At 43.9% G+C, this 18,601-nt stretch overlaps 1 protein-coding gene across 1 annotated transcript in view; it reads left to right on the forward strand.

Annotated features, from left to right (window-relative positions):
- LOC311224628 (guanine nucleotide-binding protein subunit alpha-11) overlaps positions 1-18,601 on the forward strand; it is an 88,395-nt gene that overhangs the window by 53,636 nt on the left and 16,158 nt on the right. Inside the window, exons 2-4 of the mRNA XM_084309668.1 lie at positions 8,730-8,914; positions 12,553-12,707; positions 17,686-17,814. Coding sequence (XP_084165794.1) covers positions 8,730-8,914; positions 12,553-12,707; positions 17,686-17,814 — 469 coding nt within the window. The remainder of the gene's footprint in view (positions 1-8,729; positions 8,915-12,552; positions 12,708-17,685; positions 17,815-18,601) is intronic.

Here is an 18,601-nt window from a genome sequence, read left to right on the forward strand (position 1 = left end):
ATGTTTGTTGAATAAAAAAAAAAGTAAAAAAAAAAGAAATTACTTTATTTTTTAAAACGTGATCGGGACATCCCTACCTGTTATTCTATATTCTATAATCCTATTTCAAATTGCATGTGTCCGGATGGCAGAACTCAGTACTGTATCTACAAAGCCTTCTGTTTAATCATCTTCCATTTATTAATTTGCTTAGATTTTTTTGTACACGTGATCTCAAGAAGGTGCTGAACGAGCTCAGCGGCAGTTTTTCATGTCTGGTCATTTTTAGCATGGTGTTATTCACCATCAAAGATGAGGAAAATTAAATAAAAGTATTGATATTCTCCTTTGGTTCATTACAATTTACTCAAGCCTAGTAACAGACACAATATTTCTGACACTGGGTACGTACCGAACCGTGGCTTCCGTCTACCGTTAAAGTTTAAACCCCTAGTTCCCACTGTAGCTACCTAGCTGTTCTACTGTGTCTCTTTGGTTCCTACTGTAGCTACCTAGCTGTTCTACTGTGTCTCTTTGGTTCCTACTGTAGCTACCTAGCTGTTCTACTGTGTCTCTTTGGTTCTTACTGTAGCTACCTAGCTGTTCTACTGTGTCTCTTTGGTTCCTACTGTAGCTACCTAGCTGTTCTACTGTGTCTCTTTGGTTCCTACTGTAGCTACCTAGCTGTTCTACTGTGTCTCTTTGGTTCCTACTGTAGCTACCTAGCTGTTCTACTGTGTCTCTTTGGTTCCTACTGTAGCTACCTAGCTGTTCTACTGTGTCTCTTTGGTTCCTACTGTAGCTACCTAGCTGTTCTACTGTGTCTCTTTGGTTCCTACTGTAGCTACCTAGCTGTTCTACTGTGTCTCTTTGGTTCCTACTGTAGCTACCTAGCTGTTCTACTGTGTCTCTTTGGTTCCTACTGTAGCTACCTAGCTGTTCTACTGTGTCTCTTTGGTTCCTACTGTAGCTACCTAGCTGTTCTACTGTGTCTCTTTGGTTCCTACTGTAGCTACCTAGCAGTTCTACTGTGTCTCTTTGGTTCCTACTGTAGCTACCTAGCTGTTCTACTGTCTCTTTGGTTCCTACTGTAGCTACCTAGCTGTTCTACTGTCTCTTTGGTTCCTACTGTAGCTACCTAGCTGTTCTACTGTCTCTTTGGTTTCTACTGTAGCTACCTAGCTGTTCTACTGTCTCTCTTTGGTTCCTACTGTAGCTACCTAGCAGTTCTACTGTGTCTCTTTGGTTCCTACTGTAGCTACCTAGCTGTTCTACTGTGTCTCTTTGGTTCCTACTGTAGCTACCTAGCTGTTCTACTGTGTCTCTTTGGTTCCTACTGTAGCTACCTAGCTGTTCTACTGTGTCTCTTTGGTTCCCACTGTAGCTACCTAGCTGTTCTACTGTGTCTCTTTGGTTCCTACTGTAGCTACCTAGCTGTTCTACTGTGTCTCTTTGGTTCCTACTGTAGCTACCTAGCTGTTCTACTGTGTCTCTTTGGTTCCTACTGTAGCTACCTAGCTGTTCTGCTGTGTCTCTTTGGTTCCTACTGTAGATACCTAGCTGTTCTACTGTGTCTCTTTGGTTCCTACTGTAGCTACCTAGCTGTTCTGCTGTGTCTCTTTGGTTCCTACTGTAGCTACCTAGCTGTTCTGCTGTGTCTCTTTGGTTCCTACTGTAGCTACCTAGCTGTTCTACTGTGTCTCTTTGGTTCCTACTGTACTATCTGTTGCTTCATGCCAATACACTGACATCCCTAAAGCCTTGATGGGTAGTTTGGTTAGAGAGAATATGTCCTTATAAAGATGCAGAAACCGCTCTGCAAGCTCCTCTGGGACACTCAACAGAAGCACTGTGGTTAGGAGGGATATATAGGGTTCACTTTGGTTGTGTGTGAAAAAGGGTGTGTGTTTCTGTATGTCTCTGAACAAGTTTCTGTCTAAGTGTTTTTCCGTCATCTTTTTGGTCTTTCTTTATAATCTCTTCTCACTTTCCTGTGTAAGTGTGTGTGTGTGTGTGTGTTTCCCCTCTGTAGTTACCCCCCCCCCCCCCCCCCCCCTGCTGAGCTGGTATGAACTGTGCAGTCTTGTGTGATTGCTGTGGGCCTCTGCACTGCTCCACTTTTACCCAGTAGTAGACGGGTTAAGTCAGTCGGACCTCTAGTTGTAACCCAACACCAAAGTAATGGTATGGATGTTATCATGACATGAGAACCATGATTGGTCCGAGGTAGTACCAGATGGTTTAACTCCATCCTACAGTCACATTGTATCAACTCTAGGTGTCTTGAAGAGCCTGGACTTGTATGTTGTTATATTTTGCATGGTAACTCTTAGTTGTCCAGTGAATGTTGGATTATCCTACATGATGCCTTAGGTGTGTTTTTGTCTTTTGCTTTATTTTGACCCATTTCTTGGGTTGTAAATGTAATATATTCTTGCTATGCTTTATTTGCATGTTAATCCTTAACTTCTGCCTACAAAACAAATTGTCCCTCTGGGAACAAGAAATTCTCTCCCTTTCTTTGGGAATCAGCAGTGAGCAATACAATATTAGTATGATATTAGACCCATGATATAACATTGTGATTTTTGCTGTACATTAGGAATTGCAATTAATTGTTGCAACCTTTTAATATTCAAGGGTGAAAACCTTCTGTGGGAATTAATAAAATGAGATATTCCTCGGCTCTGGCTCTTTTTGCGTGGCTGTAGTACACGGGCTACATCAGATGAACGGTGCAGGCAGAGGGCTGCAGTACACAGAGGCTACATCAGATGCACGGTGCAGGCAGAGGGCTGCAGTACACAGAGGCTACATCAGATGAACGGTGCAGGCAGAGGGCTGAAGAACACGGGCTACATCAGATGAACGGTGCAGGCAGAGGGCTGGAGTATGCAGGCTACATCAGATGAACGGTGCAGGCAGAGGGCTGAAGAACACGGGCTACATCAGATGAACGGTGCAGGCAGAGGGCTGGAGTATGCAGGCTACATCAGATGAACGGTGCAGGCAGAGGGCTGAAGAACACGGGCTACATCAGATGAACGGTGCAGGCAGAGGGCTGGAGTATGCAGGCTACATCAGATGAACGGTGCAGGCAGAGGGCTGAAGAACACGGGCTACATCAGATGAACGGTGCAGGCAGAGGGCTGGAGTATGCAGGCTACATCAGATGAACGGTGCAGGCAGAGGGCTGAAGAACACGGGCTACATCAGATGAACGGTGCAGGCAGAGGGCTGAAGAACACGGGCTGCATCAGATGAACGGTGCAGGCAGAGGGATGGCTGAAGTACGCAGGCTGCGTGAATACTTTCGGCAGCCCACTTGTCCTTCCGCATTGCTCTGATTGGCCGAGCGCGCGCACGCGCATGAGCCGCGACGCGGCCCTCAGCCAGGCAGCAATACTACGCTCCAGTTAACCTAATTTATACAAATGGAGTATTGTACGAATCATTAAAAAAATATACCGTTAACTGGAATATGTTGTTTCTTTACACATTATGTTGGATTATGTAATTGGTTTGTCATGACAAACCAATAAAAAAATCGCATCGACGGCTTCGCGGCTGCGTTGCGGGTCCACGACCCTCCGTGCTCCGATCGCCAGCGGGGAGAATATGCTGCCGCGAGCGGCATCGCTGAGCTCTGGTGTCCGCTGGACGAAGCCAGAGACGGTCTTATTATGGGGCTTATGCCGAGAAGCAGCCAGTAACACAACAGTGAACACATAGTTAAGTATGTTTAGTATATTTTTAATGATTTGTTACGGCGTAATCAATACTCCATTTGTATAAATTAGGTTAACTGGAGCCAGTGATGGCCAGTAGCTAGCTACAAGTAGCGACGCTACATAGCTTAACTACAATTCTCAGTAGCGTGATGGTAGCGTCGCTACTTTTGATTCAAGTAGCGGTGTCTGTAGCGCAGCTATTTTTAGAACGAAGTAGTGACGTAGCGATGAGGAAACGCTACAACGCTACTGTCGGGAGAAACAGTCTAGACTATAAAGATTTGTGAGGAGAAAAAAAAACTCCCTGTAGAAAAAAAAACCACTATGATTGGTTGGTTGGTTTAGATATGAGTATGACGACTCACGATTGGGTATGGTTAGGCCAAAACATTACGGGTAGGCCAATCAGAGGCAGGATAGGGCGGGACTCCAGCTCCGCAAACCAGGAAGTGAAAATCAAAACACAGACGTACTGAATGAATGAATGCAATTTAACGGATTACATGAACCAGTCCGCGCGAAATGGCAGAGGGGTTCGATGGCATTGATGAAGGTGATGATGTCAATAACAACAATGCCTCTCCATGGCCCTATCTGGACACATTTATGAGTTTGACTGAAAAAACGCCTAAAACATGCTGCTCTCAACTTCCCACACGACCAGCACTAACTTGAGAACACATTCAGGTGAGCTGATGAAAATCAACTGTTCCCAAACAGCACACAAGTCAGTACACTTTTTGTCAACAGCTTTAACTAACAGATAGCTGCTATCATGATGATGTTTCACTGTAGGCAGAAAATAGCAAGCCTTGTTGTTGAGTGAGTCCTACCTCCTTCCGGGTGTACTTCGCTCTCGGCCATCTCCTTCACTGATTGGTTGTTAGCTGTTGTGCGCAAGCACGTCATCACGTAACGTTGGTTGTTGTTAGTGAGTGTGCTGAGCCGAGGCTGAACGGAGCCAAGCTTGGAAAATCGATATATCGAAACTTTGCGACCACGTTTCATGTTTATTTCGAGGAAATAATTTATCGCGATAGTTATCGTTATCGTTTTATCGCCCAGCCCTAAGAGTAACTTGTAGTGTAGCTTGCTACATTTTCCAAGTAGCTTGCCCATCACTGACTGGAGCGTAGTATTGCTGCTTGGCTGAGGGCCGCGTTGCGACCAGAGCAATGCGGAAGGACAAGTGGGCTGCCGAAAGTATTCACGCACACAGGCTACATCAGATGAGCGGTGCTCTTGTCAATTTGGCCGATTTTAGCTTTTTGTTTGTTTAGATTCTGAAGTCATGCTTACCAGTGTTGTGTAGGGTTGAGTGAGAGTAGCAATAGTGATATTGGTTGCAATTAGTGATGCAGCAGCACGATATATCGGCCGCCGATATAATATCGGCTGATATGGCAGTTTTTTTACACATCGGTATCGGTCCGATATCAAGATAGGGCCGATATTAAAAAGAAAAGAAAAAAAAAGTTTTAATCATTTTCTTTTACATGTTTTGGCCTTAAATAGTTTCAAAATATCTGTCATTTCTGAAAATAAGTTACAAAAGTTAAAAAGAATATGCTTTTTGGAAAATAGCTCTTTATTTGATTATCATAAAAAAGTGTTTTCTATACAGAGATATCGACATCGGTAAATATCGGTATCGGCCAGAACCGCAATATTGTTATCGGTATCGGCCACAATTTTCACATCGGTGCATCACTAGTTGCAATAGTCATTTTGAGTCAGGAAATGCACATTGAATAAATGCAAACTGTATCAAGCCGTGCAGTAAAACCAAGCCTGCCTGCACTGATGCTCCCCTTGGCTTTGGTGGCAAACTAAATCAATGGACACTGGAAAATGAGCAAACTCTGTAATGTAACATTTACAGGTTGGAAGCTTCATCTTTTTCTTAAATTTTTCTTTTTTCAGAAATTGCCTAATATATTTTAATATATTTAATTTTACTGTAATTTCACTCTCTGTTAATTTCTTTATTGAGCTGCTTGGCGTGATTACTTTGACGCTCTCCCCAAAAGACGGTACAGCCACGCTTTGTTCTAACATGTTGTATTAACCCCTAACAATATAACATTAAAATCATGGCTGTTGTTGTTCCCCTTTTAACTTCCCATGGAAGCTTTCCCGGAAAGTTTCTGCCCCTTTGCAACCCTAGTTGTAAGGTGTCACTCTGCATTCCTGTTCCTTTAACTTGAGAAAGTAGTTATTATTATTCCTTGTGGCAATAGAATGTGAAAATCAAGAGCCATGCCATGCATCAATTATTCATTCTATATTTGAAGATCTTTATTAAAGGCCATTGTCTATTTTCAAGAACACCATTTGATAGAACTTCAAGGCATGAAGTCCAAATACCACACATTGTGAGATCATGTGACTCGTAAAAAAAAAATCTCTACTTGTGTTTCCTTGCCTCCACATGAGCGTGTGTGTGTATAGAAATGTCTGTGTGTTGTCGTCATCTCAGTATAGTTAGTCTTATTAACACATTGGGTGCCATGCAGTATGCCCATCTTTACCACTCTCTGCCAGTGCTGTAAGCCTATGGAGTGGCTCACCTTCTTTGCAGGGCTATAACTTCTTAAATATTATAGCTATATATATCGACATTACTATGGCCCATTCAACATCGGGTATCTATCGTTCCGGATGTGGGAACGTTATATTTTTCCATTCATGCATTGTCGTGTTAGTACCGTCGAGAATATAAGTATGTTTTTAGACTGTCATTCCTAGAACGCACGCTATAGGCCCCGACGCGTATTATACATTATCGATTGGCGTTTCGTCCCTATACACGCTATATAAACAATTTCAAATGCATATGATCGCTATACATTATGCTCCATCATGCGTGAAGGAAAGGGGGGGGGGGGGTCGTTTATGATTCCTTGATTGTCACTAACGGCTTTCTTTAGTAAGACACCATACGTTGATCGGACAGATTGCAATGAAATAAATGGACAATCGAGCTGGAAATAACATTAGATTCCTCTTACCTCTGGCCGATGCGTCTGGAGAAGAAAAATTCCAATTATTTGACATCGATCTGATGGATCCATTTTCCGTTTGTATGACCCCATGCAATTTGCATAGAGGCCAAACAGGTCCACTGACGACGCGGTCTCCCAAGTACTGCACAGCACCCTCTCTCACCTGGACCGACAGAAGGGGGGCTATGTGAGACTGTTGTTCATTGACTACAGCTCAGCGTTCAACACCATAGTCCCCACCAGACTGGTGGACAAGCTGATCGAGCTGGGTCTGAGCTCCGCCCTGAGCGCCTGGATACTGGACTTTCTGAGTGAAAGGCCCCAGGCGGTCAGGGTGGGGGGTCAGACCTCCAACACCATCACCCTGAGCATCGGGTCCCCCCAGGGCTGTGTTCTGAGCCCCCTGCTGTACTCACTATACACACATGACTGTGTGGCCAAGTTCAGCTCCAACTCCATAGTGAAGTTTGCGGACGACACAGTGGTGGTGGGGCTGATCTCGGACAACGACGAGAAGGCCTACCGGGAGGAGGTTGAGGTACTGGAACGCTGGTGCCAGGACAACAGCCTGCTCCTGAACATTGGTAAAACCAAGGAGCTGATCGTGGATTATAGGAGAGGACAGCAGGAGACACACACACCACTGAGGATTAACGGGGCTACCGTGGACAGGGTGAGCAGCTTTAAGTACCTGGGGGTCCACATCGCAGAGGATCTGACATGGACAACACACATAGACTCAGTCGTAAAAAAGGCGAAGCAACGCCTCTACCACCTGAGACAGTTAAGGAAGTTCAGAGTATCTGGGAAGATACTCCAGTCCTTCTACTCCGGGGCTGTAGAGAGCATCTTGACTGGAAACATCACTGCCTGGTATGGAAACAGCACGGCACAGGACAAGAAGGCCCTACAGAGAGTGGTGCGCTCAGCCGAGCGTACCACGGGTATTGCACTACCACCCCTGCAGGTTCTATACAACAAGAGGTGCAAATCCAGAGCCTGCAGAATAATGAAAGACCCACACCACCCCAACAACAGCCTGTTCATGCTGCTCAGGTCAGGCAGACGCCTGCGAACACCAGCTGCTAGGACAGAGAGACTTCGGCTCAGCTTCTTCCCCCAGGCCATCAGAGCCCTGAACACTGAACTCTCCACACACAAGCACACATGAGCACACGCACAACACACTCACTGTACACGCTCACACACTAGCAGCCACTTTAACATGAGCAGGCACACACTCATGCTGCACACACCCACACTTATGGCCACCAAGAAGGGTCACTTTAAAAATAGTATAGTATAACCGGAGATTGTATAAATTAGCATGTACAGAAAGACACTACCAAAGGACCCAGTATGTCCTCCATGCTCTGTAAATAACTTATGTACATATACCGATATGCCCTAACAAGTTACTTGTTTATTGCACAATGTTACTTGGTTATTGCACAATGTTGATTCTATTATGTTATTTGCGCATCGTTGCGGGCAAGACCACCCGCATTTCATTGTATACTTGTATGCCGTGACAAATAAATCTCTTGACTTGACTTGATTTGACTTGACGCAATAAACGCCGAAAGCATATTGATTCTTGCGTCTCGAAAGCGATCCAATGCACTCGAGGTGTGTATCTTGATCCACGTTACAACATATCTCTGGTGGAGATTTTTCCCCGATGCACCGAGCGCCACTTCCGGTTTAGAGTGGAGTGTAACTCGCTCGAAATCCACCAGGCGGCGGTATTGAGGCGTTGCAATATCAGACGGGGTCCAGCTGGCTCCCGGAGGCTTCCTGGATGAATTATGAATGCCAATAGCGAATAAAGGAAATAACGATCATAAAAACGAGTTTACTCGTTGTTGGCACTCAACGCATGGCACTCAAGCAGCGCTTCTTGCCCCGGTCTGCTCTCAGGTACCGACGAGACGGTTTGTATGGAAATGTCTGTGTCGTCATCTCAGTATGTTAGTTTTATTAAGCAGCGCTTCTTGCCTCCGTTTGCTCTCAGGTACCGGCGAGAGCGGAAAGAGCACTTTCATTAAACAGATGCGGATCATCCACGGGACGGGCTACACAGAGGAGGACAAGAGGGGCTTCACCAAGCTGGTCTACCAGAACATCTTCACCTCCGTGCAGTCCATGATCCGCGCCACGGAGAACCTCAAGATCCCGTTCAAGTATGAGCAGAACAAGGTGGGGAACGTCTTGGGGTTCTCTTGATGACCCTCCGCTAGACCTGTGCTCTGATGGTGTACATTATTGCAATTACAGCATGCATGATGTGTTCTTTTTTTTATATTCCTTTCATTGCAGTAGCACTACAAACTGTATGTATGGGTGGACGATATGTCATGCTAGGGCTGGGTGATATGGCCTCTAAATGATATCGCAATATTTTATGGCACGATACACTATTGCAATATTTTGACATTTCCTCTAAAGCACGTAAAAATGCTTGATTTAACCCTTTGATGCATACAGTCACGCCAACATGGTGATTATAATAGTCCCTGCAACACATGTCTGCATTAAACCATGAAGATGCTTTAAAAAATTATAGAATTTAGAAGTTTCAAAAACATCTAAGAGTAGTCTACTGACACACTAATACAGAATTTGTTTTATTAACATCTAAGCCAATTTATATAAAAACTCTTGGGTGCCTAAGACTTTTGCACAGTACTGTGTTTTCTATCCACTTTAGCCAAAAATACACACACACACACACACACACACACACACACACACATATTCCATTGCCGTTTCTGAATAAAAATAAAAATAAAATGTAGGGCTAACGTTTAAACTAGCTAAACTCTCTTCACTTCTCTCACACTCTCGTATCCTCTTTCCCCGTTTCCTCCAAACAATAACAAATACCGCCTCTGTCTCTGTGTGTGTGTGTGTGTGTGCGTGCGTGTATGTGTGTGTGTGCGTGTGTGACCTAAGTTGGGCGAGTGTGTGACTTTTTTCTGTGAGAGGGAGAGACGAAAGCGCTGCGCTAAAGCAAGTCTCATCTCAGCCGCGGCGGCTTAGAAACTGACGTGACAACATAATACTAGGCATATTAATACAAAACATCGCCATGTCCACGATACGTTTCAGAAGTGTATCGTTAATGCAACTGTACCCGATATTTATTTAATATCGTCATATCGCCCACCCCTATGTCATGCATGTATCACGCACCTACTGGTGCAATGTCGAGCATGACTATGCTTTTGAGTCTTCACAATATTGTGGCATAAGTAACAAAATATTTTAACAAGTGGTGCAATTAATTTACATGGTCAGTGTTCTACTGTGCAGCATTTTGCTTGACGGTTTCAACTTGACAATATAAACGTATTGTCCCAAATGTATTTCCTGTTGACAGTGTTTGCTAATATCAATAGCTAAATGGTGCATTTATATAGCGCTATAATACGACACTCAAAACTCACCTCTTCAACATGGCCTTTGATCCCTAACTTCCTACATTGAATGTTGTGTGTCTGTCTACCATGTTTGTTATTGTTGTTTTTCGCCCTATGTAAAGCGACCTTGGGTTTTATGAAAGACGCTATACAAAACCAAGTTATTATTATTATTACTGAAAATTGAGCTTTTAAAAAACTATTTAAAAAAAACTCTTCTTTTGCCTGTGTGGACGGGTGAAACGGAGCTAAAGTGAGCTTCTGGAAAATGCGAACATCATGCCCAATGGCCCATGTCCACACAATATGGATGTATATTTTTGAAAGTGTAGTATTGTCTCTGCAATCAGGACCATGGAGAGCTCCCTGCAGCCGGCCACCGGGTTAGTTCATAATGAGCCTTTTTCTGTTGATTTATAAAACACTGTTGCTGTGGACAGGAAGCTTTGGGGAAAATGGGGGGGGTGAGAAATGTGGACGTGTGCCCTCAGTTGAACTTAACCCTTTCACTGCCACACGACAGCCGGTTAACCCTTTCACTGTGACGATACAGAAGGTTAGCACTTTACTATTACACAACCGACGGTGATGCTCCATCATTAGCTCCGCGGATGCGGAGCTAATGGTGCTAATGATGGAGCATCGCCGTCGGTTGTGTGATAGTAAAGGGCTAACCTTCTGTCGCGTGGCAGTGAAAGGGTTAAGGGGAGCCGCCCTCTTGCTCTAATGAAATGTGTTGCAGCTGTAGCTGTAACTTCATCCATATGATGTCATCAAAGCACTGGACCCTCGACCCTCTCACCCCCCTGGCCCTGACCCCCCCCCCCCCCCCCCCCTGGCGTTACACAGGCCCAACAATACAGCCAGGGCCTGATCCCCCTGGCGTTACACAGGCCCAACAATACAGCCAGGGCCTGATCCCCCTGGCGTTACACAGGCCCAACAATACAGCCAGGGCCTGATCCCCCTGGCGTTACACAGGCCCAACAATACAGCCAGGGCCTGATCCCCCTGGCGTTACACAGGCCCAACAATACAGCCAGGGCCTGATCCCCCTGGCGTTACACAGGCCCAACAATACAGCCAGGGCCTGATCCCCCTGGCGTTACACAGGCCCAACAATACAGCCAGGGCCTGATCCCCCTGGCGTTACACAGGCCCAACAATACAGCCAGGGCCTGATCCCCCTGGCGTTACACAGGCCCAACAATACAGCCAGGGCCTGATCCCCCTGGCGTTACACAGGCCCAACAATACGGGGTTCTACAGGGAAACCCTTTTAGTAGCATTTTGCTCAGAAAACAAAAGGATTTAAAGAGCATTATGTGCCACTTGATCTTCAAGGAAAGATGAAAACCCAGCAACACGGTTTGTAACTTTAAAGTTACACAATGTCTCCGTATTCTCCAAGTGTTGCACTTCTTCAATTGTAACGATTCACACACGTCGATACACGCACCTTGAAGAGCTGCAAGGTTGAGGACACTGTTTCTCTTTCCATCTTGAGACTTACGTTTCTTTGATGTGCTTTGGAGCATATTTACATTTAGAAGCACATGGAAGAAAAGGTCCCTGTTGATCCATGCAATGTATCTATATATCGTTCAATTTTTTTTTTTTTTTTTTCAGTACAGTAATTTGTTACATTTAGTTTCACTAAGTTAGGAAAGTAATGTTTTAAGTCAAGCCTGATGTTGCCTTGCACAAAAGAATGACCCCAGTCTCTTCCACACAGTGACAGTGAGGCATACAGTTTATTAATTGAATGAATGAAGTTTATTTTCTGTCTTTGTTTACAACAAATCAAAAACACACTTGTGATCCTTTACAATTCTTAAAAACAAAATATATTTTAATATAAAAAAAACTTGGATTAAAATGTTTTCTTTTAACTTTTTTGGAGAACAAATGGGTATCGGATCGGATCGGTATTGGCCGATACCCAAACCCAGGTATCGGTATCGGGACTGAAAAGGTCGGATCGGTGCATCCCTATTCAGAATGTCCCTGTTGATCCATCCGGTCTCACCCAGCAGCACATCACCTCTTTCAGCTCCTTCCCTCAGGGAGGAGATACCGGTCCATACATGCGAAGAGTTCAAGATTTATTAACAGCTTTTTCCCCCAAGCAGTCAGACTGTTAAATTCTCATTGACTGTCCCCTCACGTGCACCGTGCACGTTACCTGGACTTGATAACCACTATGTTCACCGCTCATCATGCACCACTCTATTCTATTCTATTCTCTTCTCCTTGTTCTCTCAGTGAAAGGTTCTCCTTGTGTTCTCTCAGTGAAAGGTTCTCCTTGTGTTCTGGTTCTCCTTGTGTTCTCTCAGTGAAAGGTTCTCCTTGTGTTCTCTCAGTGAAAGGTTCTCCTTGTGTTCTCTCAGTGAAAGGTTCTCCTTGTTCCCTCAGAGTAACGCCCTGTTGCTGCGGGAGGTGGACGTGGAGAAGGTGTGCTCGTTTGAGCAGCCGTACATCAGTGCAATAAAGATGCTGTGGACCGACCCGGGCATCCAGGAGGCCTACGACCGCCGGAGGGAGTACCAGCTCTCTGACTCCACCAGATAGTAAGTCTTAAAGGATCTATACAGGAGGGAGGACCAGCTCTCTGACTCCACCAGATAGTAAGTCTTAAAGGATCTATACAGGAGGGAGGACCAGCTCTCTGACTCCACCAGATAGTAAGTCTTAAAGGATCTATACAGGAGGGAGGACCAGCTCTCTGACTCCACCAGATAGTAAGTCTTAAAGGATCTATACAGGAGGGAGCACCAGCTCTCTGACTCCACCAGATAGTAAGTCTTAAAGGATCTATACAGGAGGGAGCAGCAGCTCTCTGACTCCACCAGATAGTAAGTCTTAAAGGATCTATCCAGGAGGGAGAACCAGCTCTCTGACTCCACCAGATAGTAAGTCTTAAAGGATCTATACTGGCGGGAGCACCAGCTCTCTGACTCCACCAGATAGTGAGTCTTAAAGGATCTATACAGGAGGGAGGACCAGCTCTCTGACTCCACCAGATAGTAAGTCTTAACGGATCTATACAGGAGGGAGGACCAGCTCTCTGACTCCACCAGATAGTAAGTCTTAAAGGATCTATACTGGAGGGAGGACCAGCTCTCTGACTCCACCAGATAGTAAGTCTTAAAGGATCTATACAGGAGGGAGCACCAGCTCTCTGACTCCACCTGATAGTAAGTCTTAAAGGATCTATACAGGAGGGAGGACCAGCTCTCTGACTCCACCAGATAGTAAGTCTTAACGGATCTATACAGGAGGGAGTACCAGCTCTCTGACTCCACCAGATAGTAAGTCTTAAAGGATCTATACTGGAGGGAGCACCAGCTCTCTGACTCCACCAGATAGTAAGTCTTAACAGATCTATACAGGAGGGAGGACCAGCTCTCTGACTCCACCAGATAGTAAGTCTTAAAGGATCTATACTGGAGGGAGAACCAGCTCTCTGACTCCACCAGATAGTAAGTCTTAAAGGATCTATACTGGAGGGAGGACCAGCTCTCTGACTCCACCAGATAGTAAGTCTTAAAGGATCTATACTGGAGGGAGAACCAGCTCTCTGACTCCACCAGATAGTAAGTCTTAAAGGATCTATACTGGAGGGAGTAGCAGCTCTCTGACTCCACCAGATAGTAAGTCTTAAAGGATCTATACTGGAGGGAGGACCAGCTCTCTGACCCCACCAGATAGTAAGTCTTAAAGGATCTATACTGGAGGGAGTAGCAGCTCTCTGACTCCACCAGATAGTAAGTCTTAAAGGATCTATACTGGAGGGAGAACCAGCTCTCTGACTCCACCAGATAGTAAGTCTTAAAGGATCTATACAGGAGGGAGGACCATCTCTCTGACTCCACCAGATAGTAAGTCTTAAAGGATCTATACTGGAGGGAGGACCAGCTCTCTGACTCCACCAGATAGTAAGTCTTAAAGGATCTATACTGGAGGGAGGACCAGCTCTCTGACCCCACCAGATAGTAAGTCTTAAAGGATCTATACTGGAGGGAGTAGCAGCTCTCTGACTCCACCAGATAGTAAGTCTTAAAGGATCTATACAGGAAGGAGCACCAGCTCTCTGACTCCACCAGATAGTAAGTCTTAAAGGATCTATACTGGAGGGAGTAGCAGCTCTCTGACTCCACCAGATAGTAAGTCTTAAAGGATCTATACAGGAGGGAGTACCAGCTCTCTGACTCCACCAGATAGTAAGTCTTAAAGGATCTATACTAGTAGAAAATTGAATTCATGAGATTATTTCATGCTATGATATGATGTGATATTTTTGGACTACTTTTCCACATGCCAAAATGCTACCAAATATCCCTGCTAAAACATAATTTTGTATGTTCATTAGACAATTCAAATGTCTCATCCATAAAACATATTCTCTGCTACGCTTTCCCCCCACAAAAGAATTTCAGATGTGTTTGACAGCTGTTTGAGTGCTCTCTCTCCCGCCTCTCAAGTGAGAACGCTTTGACAAAGAAATTGGTTCTTTGTATTCAAATTATGAACAAAAAGCCTTTCTTATCGTAAATGTTTTTATTAAATTATTGTAAGCTGATGCGCTGACTTTGTCATATCATATGACACGTGGTCGCGATTAAATGAAACTTAACTGCAGGCCTCCTGTTATACAACCTGTTGGTAATATATATAATGGTAAGCAAAACAAAATGAAGGCTCATGGTTTTGGTGAAACTACATGGCTGCAACAAGTAGTGATACAGTACTGGTTTACAGAACTAAAGGTTTACAGGGCTGCACTACTAAAGTATTTCTTATAAGCCCTGGCTGCATATTAGCCTAGTTTAGCACAATGAATGGAAGTGGACAGTGCCGGTTAGCCTAGGCATTGTCCAACTAACACCTCTCCCGAATGCTAACCGACGCTGTCCACTTCCATACATTGTGCTAAGCTAGGCTAACGTGCAGCCAGATAGCTTTCTACTGAACGCACAGAGAGGAAACTGGTATCTATCTTCTTGTCTCTCTCTGGAGAAGACGGTAAGCTAATTTCCCAAAATGTTGGCGTGTTCCTTTAAGACCACTATACTGGAGCCTTAAAGACTAACATACTAAAGATTGTAGCCATATCACCAGCCTTAAGGCCACGTTACTGCAGCCTTAAAGACTAACATACTAAAGGTTTTAGCCATATCACCAGCCTTAAGGCCACGTTACTGCAGCCTTAAAGACTAACATACTAAAGGTTTTAGCCTACTATATCACTGCTAGTTCAAGGCCTTATTAAATATATAGAATTATAGACTGACTGTATTGCTGGTGGAACATTTCCAGAAGCCTGTCCTCTGGTTGCATTGGTTCATCCAGTAAATCCATTTTTATTAAGCTATCAACATGTCCACTGCCACCTGCCGCCATCGTCATATAAAGCCGTCATATAATGGCTCCATGATCGTAACATCCAGATTATTGCTTCTATGATAAATCATAGAACTCACAGTGGTGTTATACATTGCATTATTCAATATTCCTGAATCTGCAATATACCTCATAATCGTTCATAGTCCCAGCCTTGTGTAATGATCCCTGTCAGGCCAGAAGAGGGTGAATCGCTCCCTCTGCTGCAGAACGTTGCAGCACTTCTTCACAAAACACTGCTGGATCTACTGCAATGAGACAATTCAAGTAGAAAGTAACCTTACTATTTACCACAATAGGGAGGTGTAGTGGTTACGTCATTTTCGTTTTTTCCTGTTCCACCCTCTGTTCCACTTAATGTATTTCCCCATTAACCATTTCTAAATCGGCTCGTTTTAGATAAATAAAGCATTAACGTTGGCATGGTGTACCTTTCTGTGCGTATTTATCCACAATCTATAGCTCAACATGAAAATATTCGCAATTAATCGTAAAGGTAGCAAAACAACAAAGTTTATGTTTTCGTTCGCTGGGAAACTACACGGCTATTTGGCGCTGCTGACTGACGTCACCACAGCGTAGCCTCCTGCCTGTAGTCACAGACCTAGGATCAGATTTCCCTTACATTCCATAAGCTTAACAATTCGTACAATGGGAAAATAACTGACCCTGAATCTGTGGCTAGTATCTGTTTCACCCAACACTAGTGCTCCGGTGATCATAGCCATTTATCTCTAAAGCTATAACCACTATTTGTAAAAGCCACAACCACGTTACCATATTTGTATTTATAATTAAAATCGTATAACATTATTTCGCTGCATATTAAATCACTGTAAATACTAATGTAAATCATTGTTTCGTTGTACATATTGTGTATAGTTTATAACGTTAATGTTTTTTACATGATGTTAGTAGCTAGCTAGCTTGCTAGCCGGCATTCCCGAAACTCCTAACGTGCCCCGATTTAAAATGGTTCTCTCCTCTTTGTATACCTTTGTCCTCACAAACAAAGTATTCTGCCAGGGAACTTATGGACACGACTGGAGTAGTAGTTATAAGGTTTTTGAGCTTGTAACATTGTAGCTAGCTAGCTTGCTAGCCGGCATGATGCGTGTGCAGTGCTTGCCCCACGGGTCTGAGAAGAGGACCTGCACATTTTACTCGTTCCCGAAACTCCTCTACATGCCCCAATTTAAAATGGTTCACGACAGTAGACATTGCTAACGTCTAGTACGTTTAGCTAAGTAAACTTAACGTTAGCTAGCTAGCTAGCTTGATATCAGCTTGCCGTGACGTTGTTTTGGCGACAGCCTAACAGGCTGCCTACTGGCTACTGAACAACAGGCTGCCTACTGGTAAATGTAGTTCTTTTTTTATGACAAATTAAAACCCTTATAACTACCTTTTATTTCAACCAAAAATGCTTAAACAATAATGTTAGTGGTAGAAGGGAACTCATTTTGTGCAAAAATGGAAAGCTTGCCAATGTTCATGCGGCAGAATTGTTACAATAGCCGATAATCCATTTTCCCCAATGATACATCCCTATACGGGTGGAACAACCAGTGACGTCAGGCTACACCTCCCTATACTGACCCAAGTGTTTAATTTGTTCAGCTTCATCGATATATTTGTTTTATTTTCATAGAAAAAACGAAATAGTGCTTCGAAAAGTACTTGAAAGTCCTTGAATTTCATTTTGCAATGTCTGGGAACCCTGCACGAGGCCCCAGACTAGCTGTGAACACCAGACATACAGAGCATTATGGTTCTTTTAACCTTTTGTAGTCGTAGTTTGTTTGTGGGCTAAAAACGGCAAAAATAAATTCTAGAGCAAAGCTAAATTCATGTTTCTACATAATAATTATTTTTGAAACGATTGAAATGGAGTGCTTTTGTTTATGGGGCAAAATAGTTGAGAATCACGTCTTAGAAAGCTGCCATCAACCATGTTTCTGAGGGGAAATTAAGTCATGGATTAAACAGGGAAATATACTGTATCCATCAGCCACCCCTCCAGAACTCTTAGGAATGGGCTCACCTGGGTATATCTGGACTGATCCACTTGCTGTTGGTGGGGGTTTATCATGCTTCACTCTTTCTTTTTCTCTCTCCCCCTCCTGTTGTCCTTCCTGTCTCTAGCTATCTAAGAGATCTGGATCGTATTGCAGAGCCGTCCTATCTACCGACCCAACAGGATGTGCTTAGGGTTCGAATCCCGACCACAGGGATCATAGAGTACCCTTTCGACTTGCAAAGCATCATTTTCAGGTAGAAGATGAACTCCACTACCTTGATTAACCCCCGTCCACCCGAAGCTTGTCTGCCTTACTGGTGTTGTCTGTTCCCCTAAGAGCCACAGTGTCCTTGTCTGTGTCGAAAATGTACGTCAGAATGACGTTTTAAAGCAACAATTGTGTCCCCTTTGTGTTATTTGTTTGTTTTTTAATCCCCAAAGGTAGGGTACCGATTCCTTTTTATTATATATATATATATATATATATATATATATATATATATATATATATATATATATATATATATATATATATATATATATATATATATATATATATATCCATTTAGTTTCTAATTATTATAAATTCACTTCAGCCTAGGATTTGGCATAGTGAACAGTACTAGATGCACAATTTTGGATGGTGTTCACAGAGGCCATCAGTGTGGTTACATTAGAGCAGAGAATCCTCTGCATACAGTAGTTTATGACTAGTGGTGCAGATGCTTCAGAAACCCAGTGCATGCTGGGAGGAGGGCTCTGTCCCAATACATCCACTAAATCAAATCAAATCACATTTATTTAGCCAATGGGGAAGAGGTGGCGGGTGGGGAGTGAATTCTATTTGATTAATTCTTAGTTAGTGCTAAGACACTCTGCTTGAATATTGTGATGGACGTTTAGTCCCAGTGTATTGGTGGCATAAACCTGCATTGCTTCTCTGTGTAGCTCCCAGGACTTGGCATAGAGCAAGCGATTCAACACTTGTCATCAGGACGCAGAACAGCCTCCTCCTCCTCCTCCTCCTCCTCCTCCTCCTCC

This window comes from Notolepis coatsorum (assembly GCF_963971535.1).
Source record: "Notolepis coatsorum genome assembly, chromosome: 3".
Lineage (NCBI taxonomy): Eukaryota > Metazoa > Chordata > Actinopteri > Aulopiformes > Paralepididae > Notolepis > Notolepis coatsorum.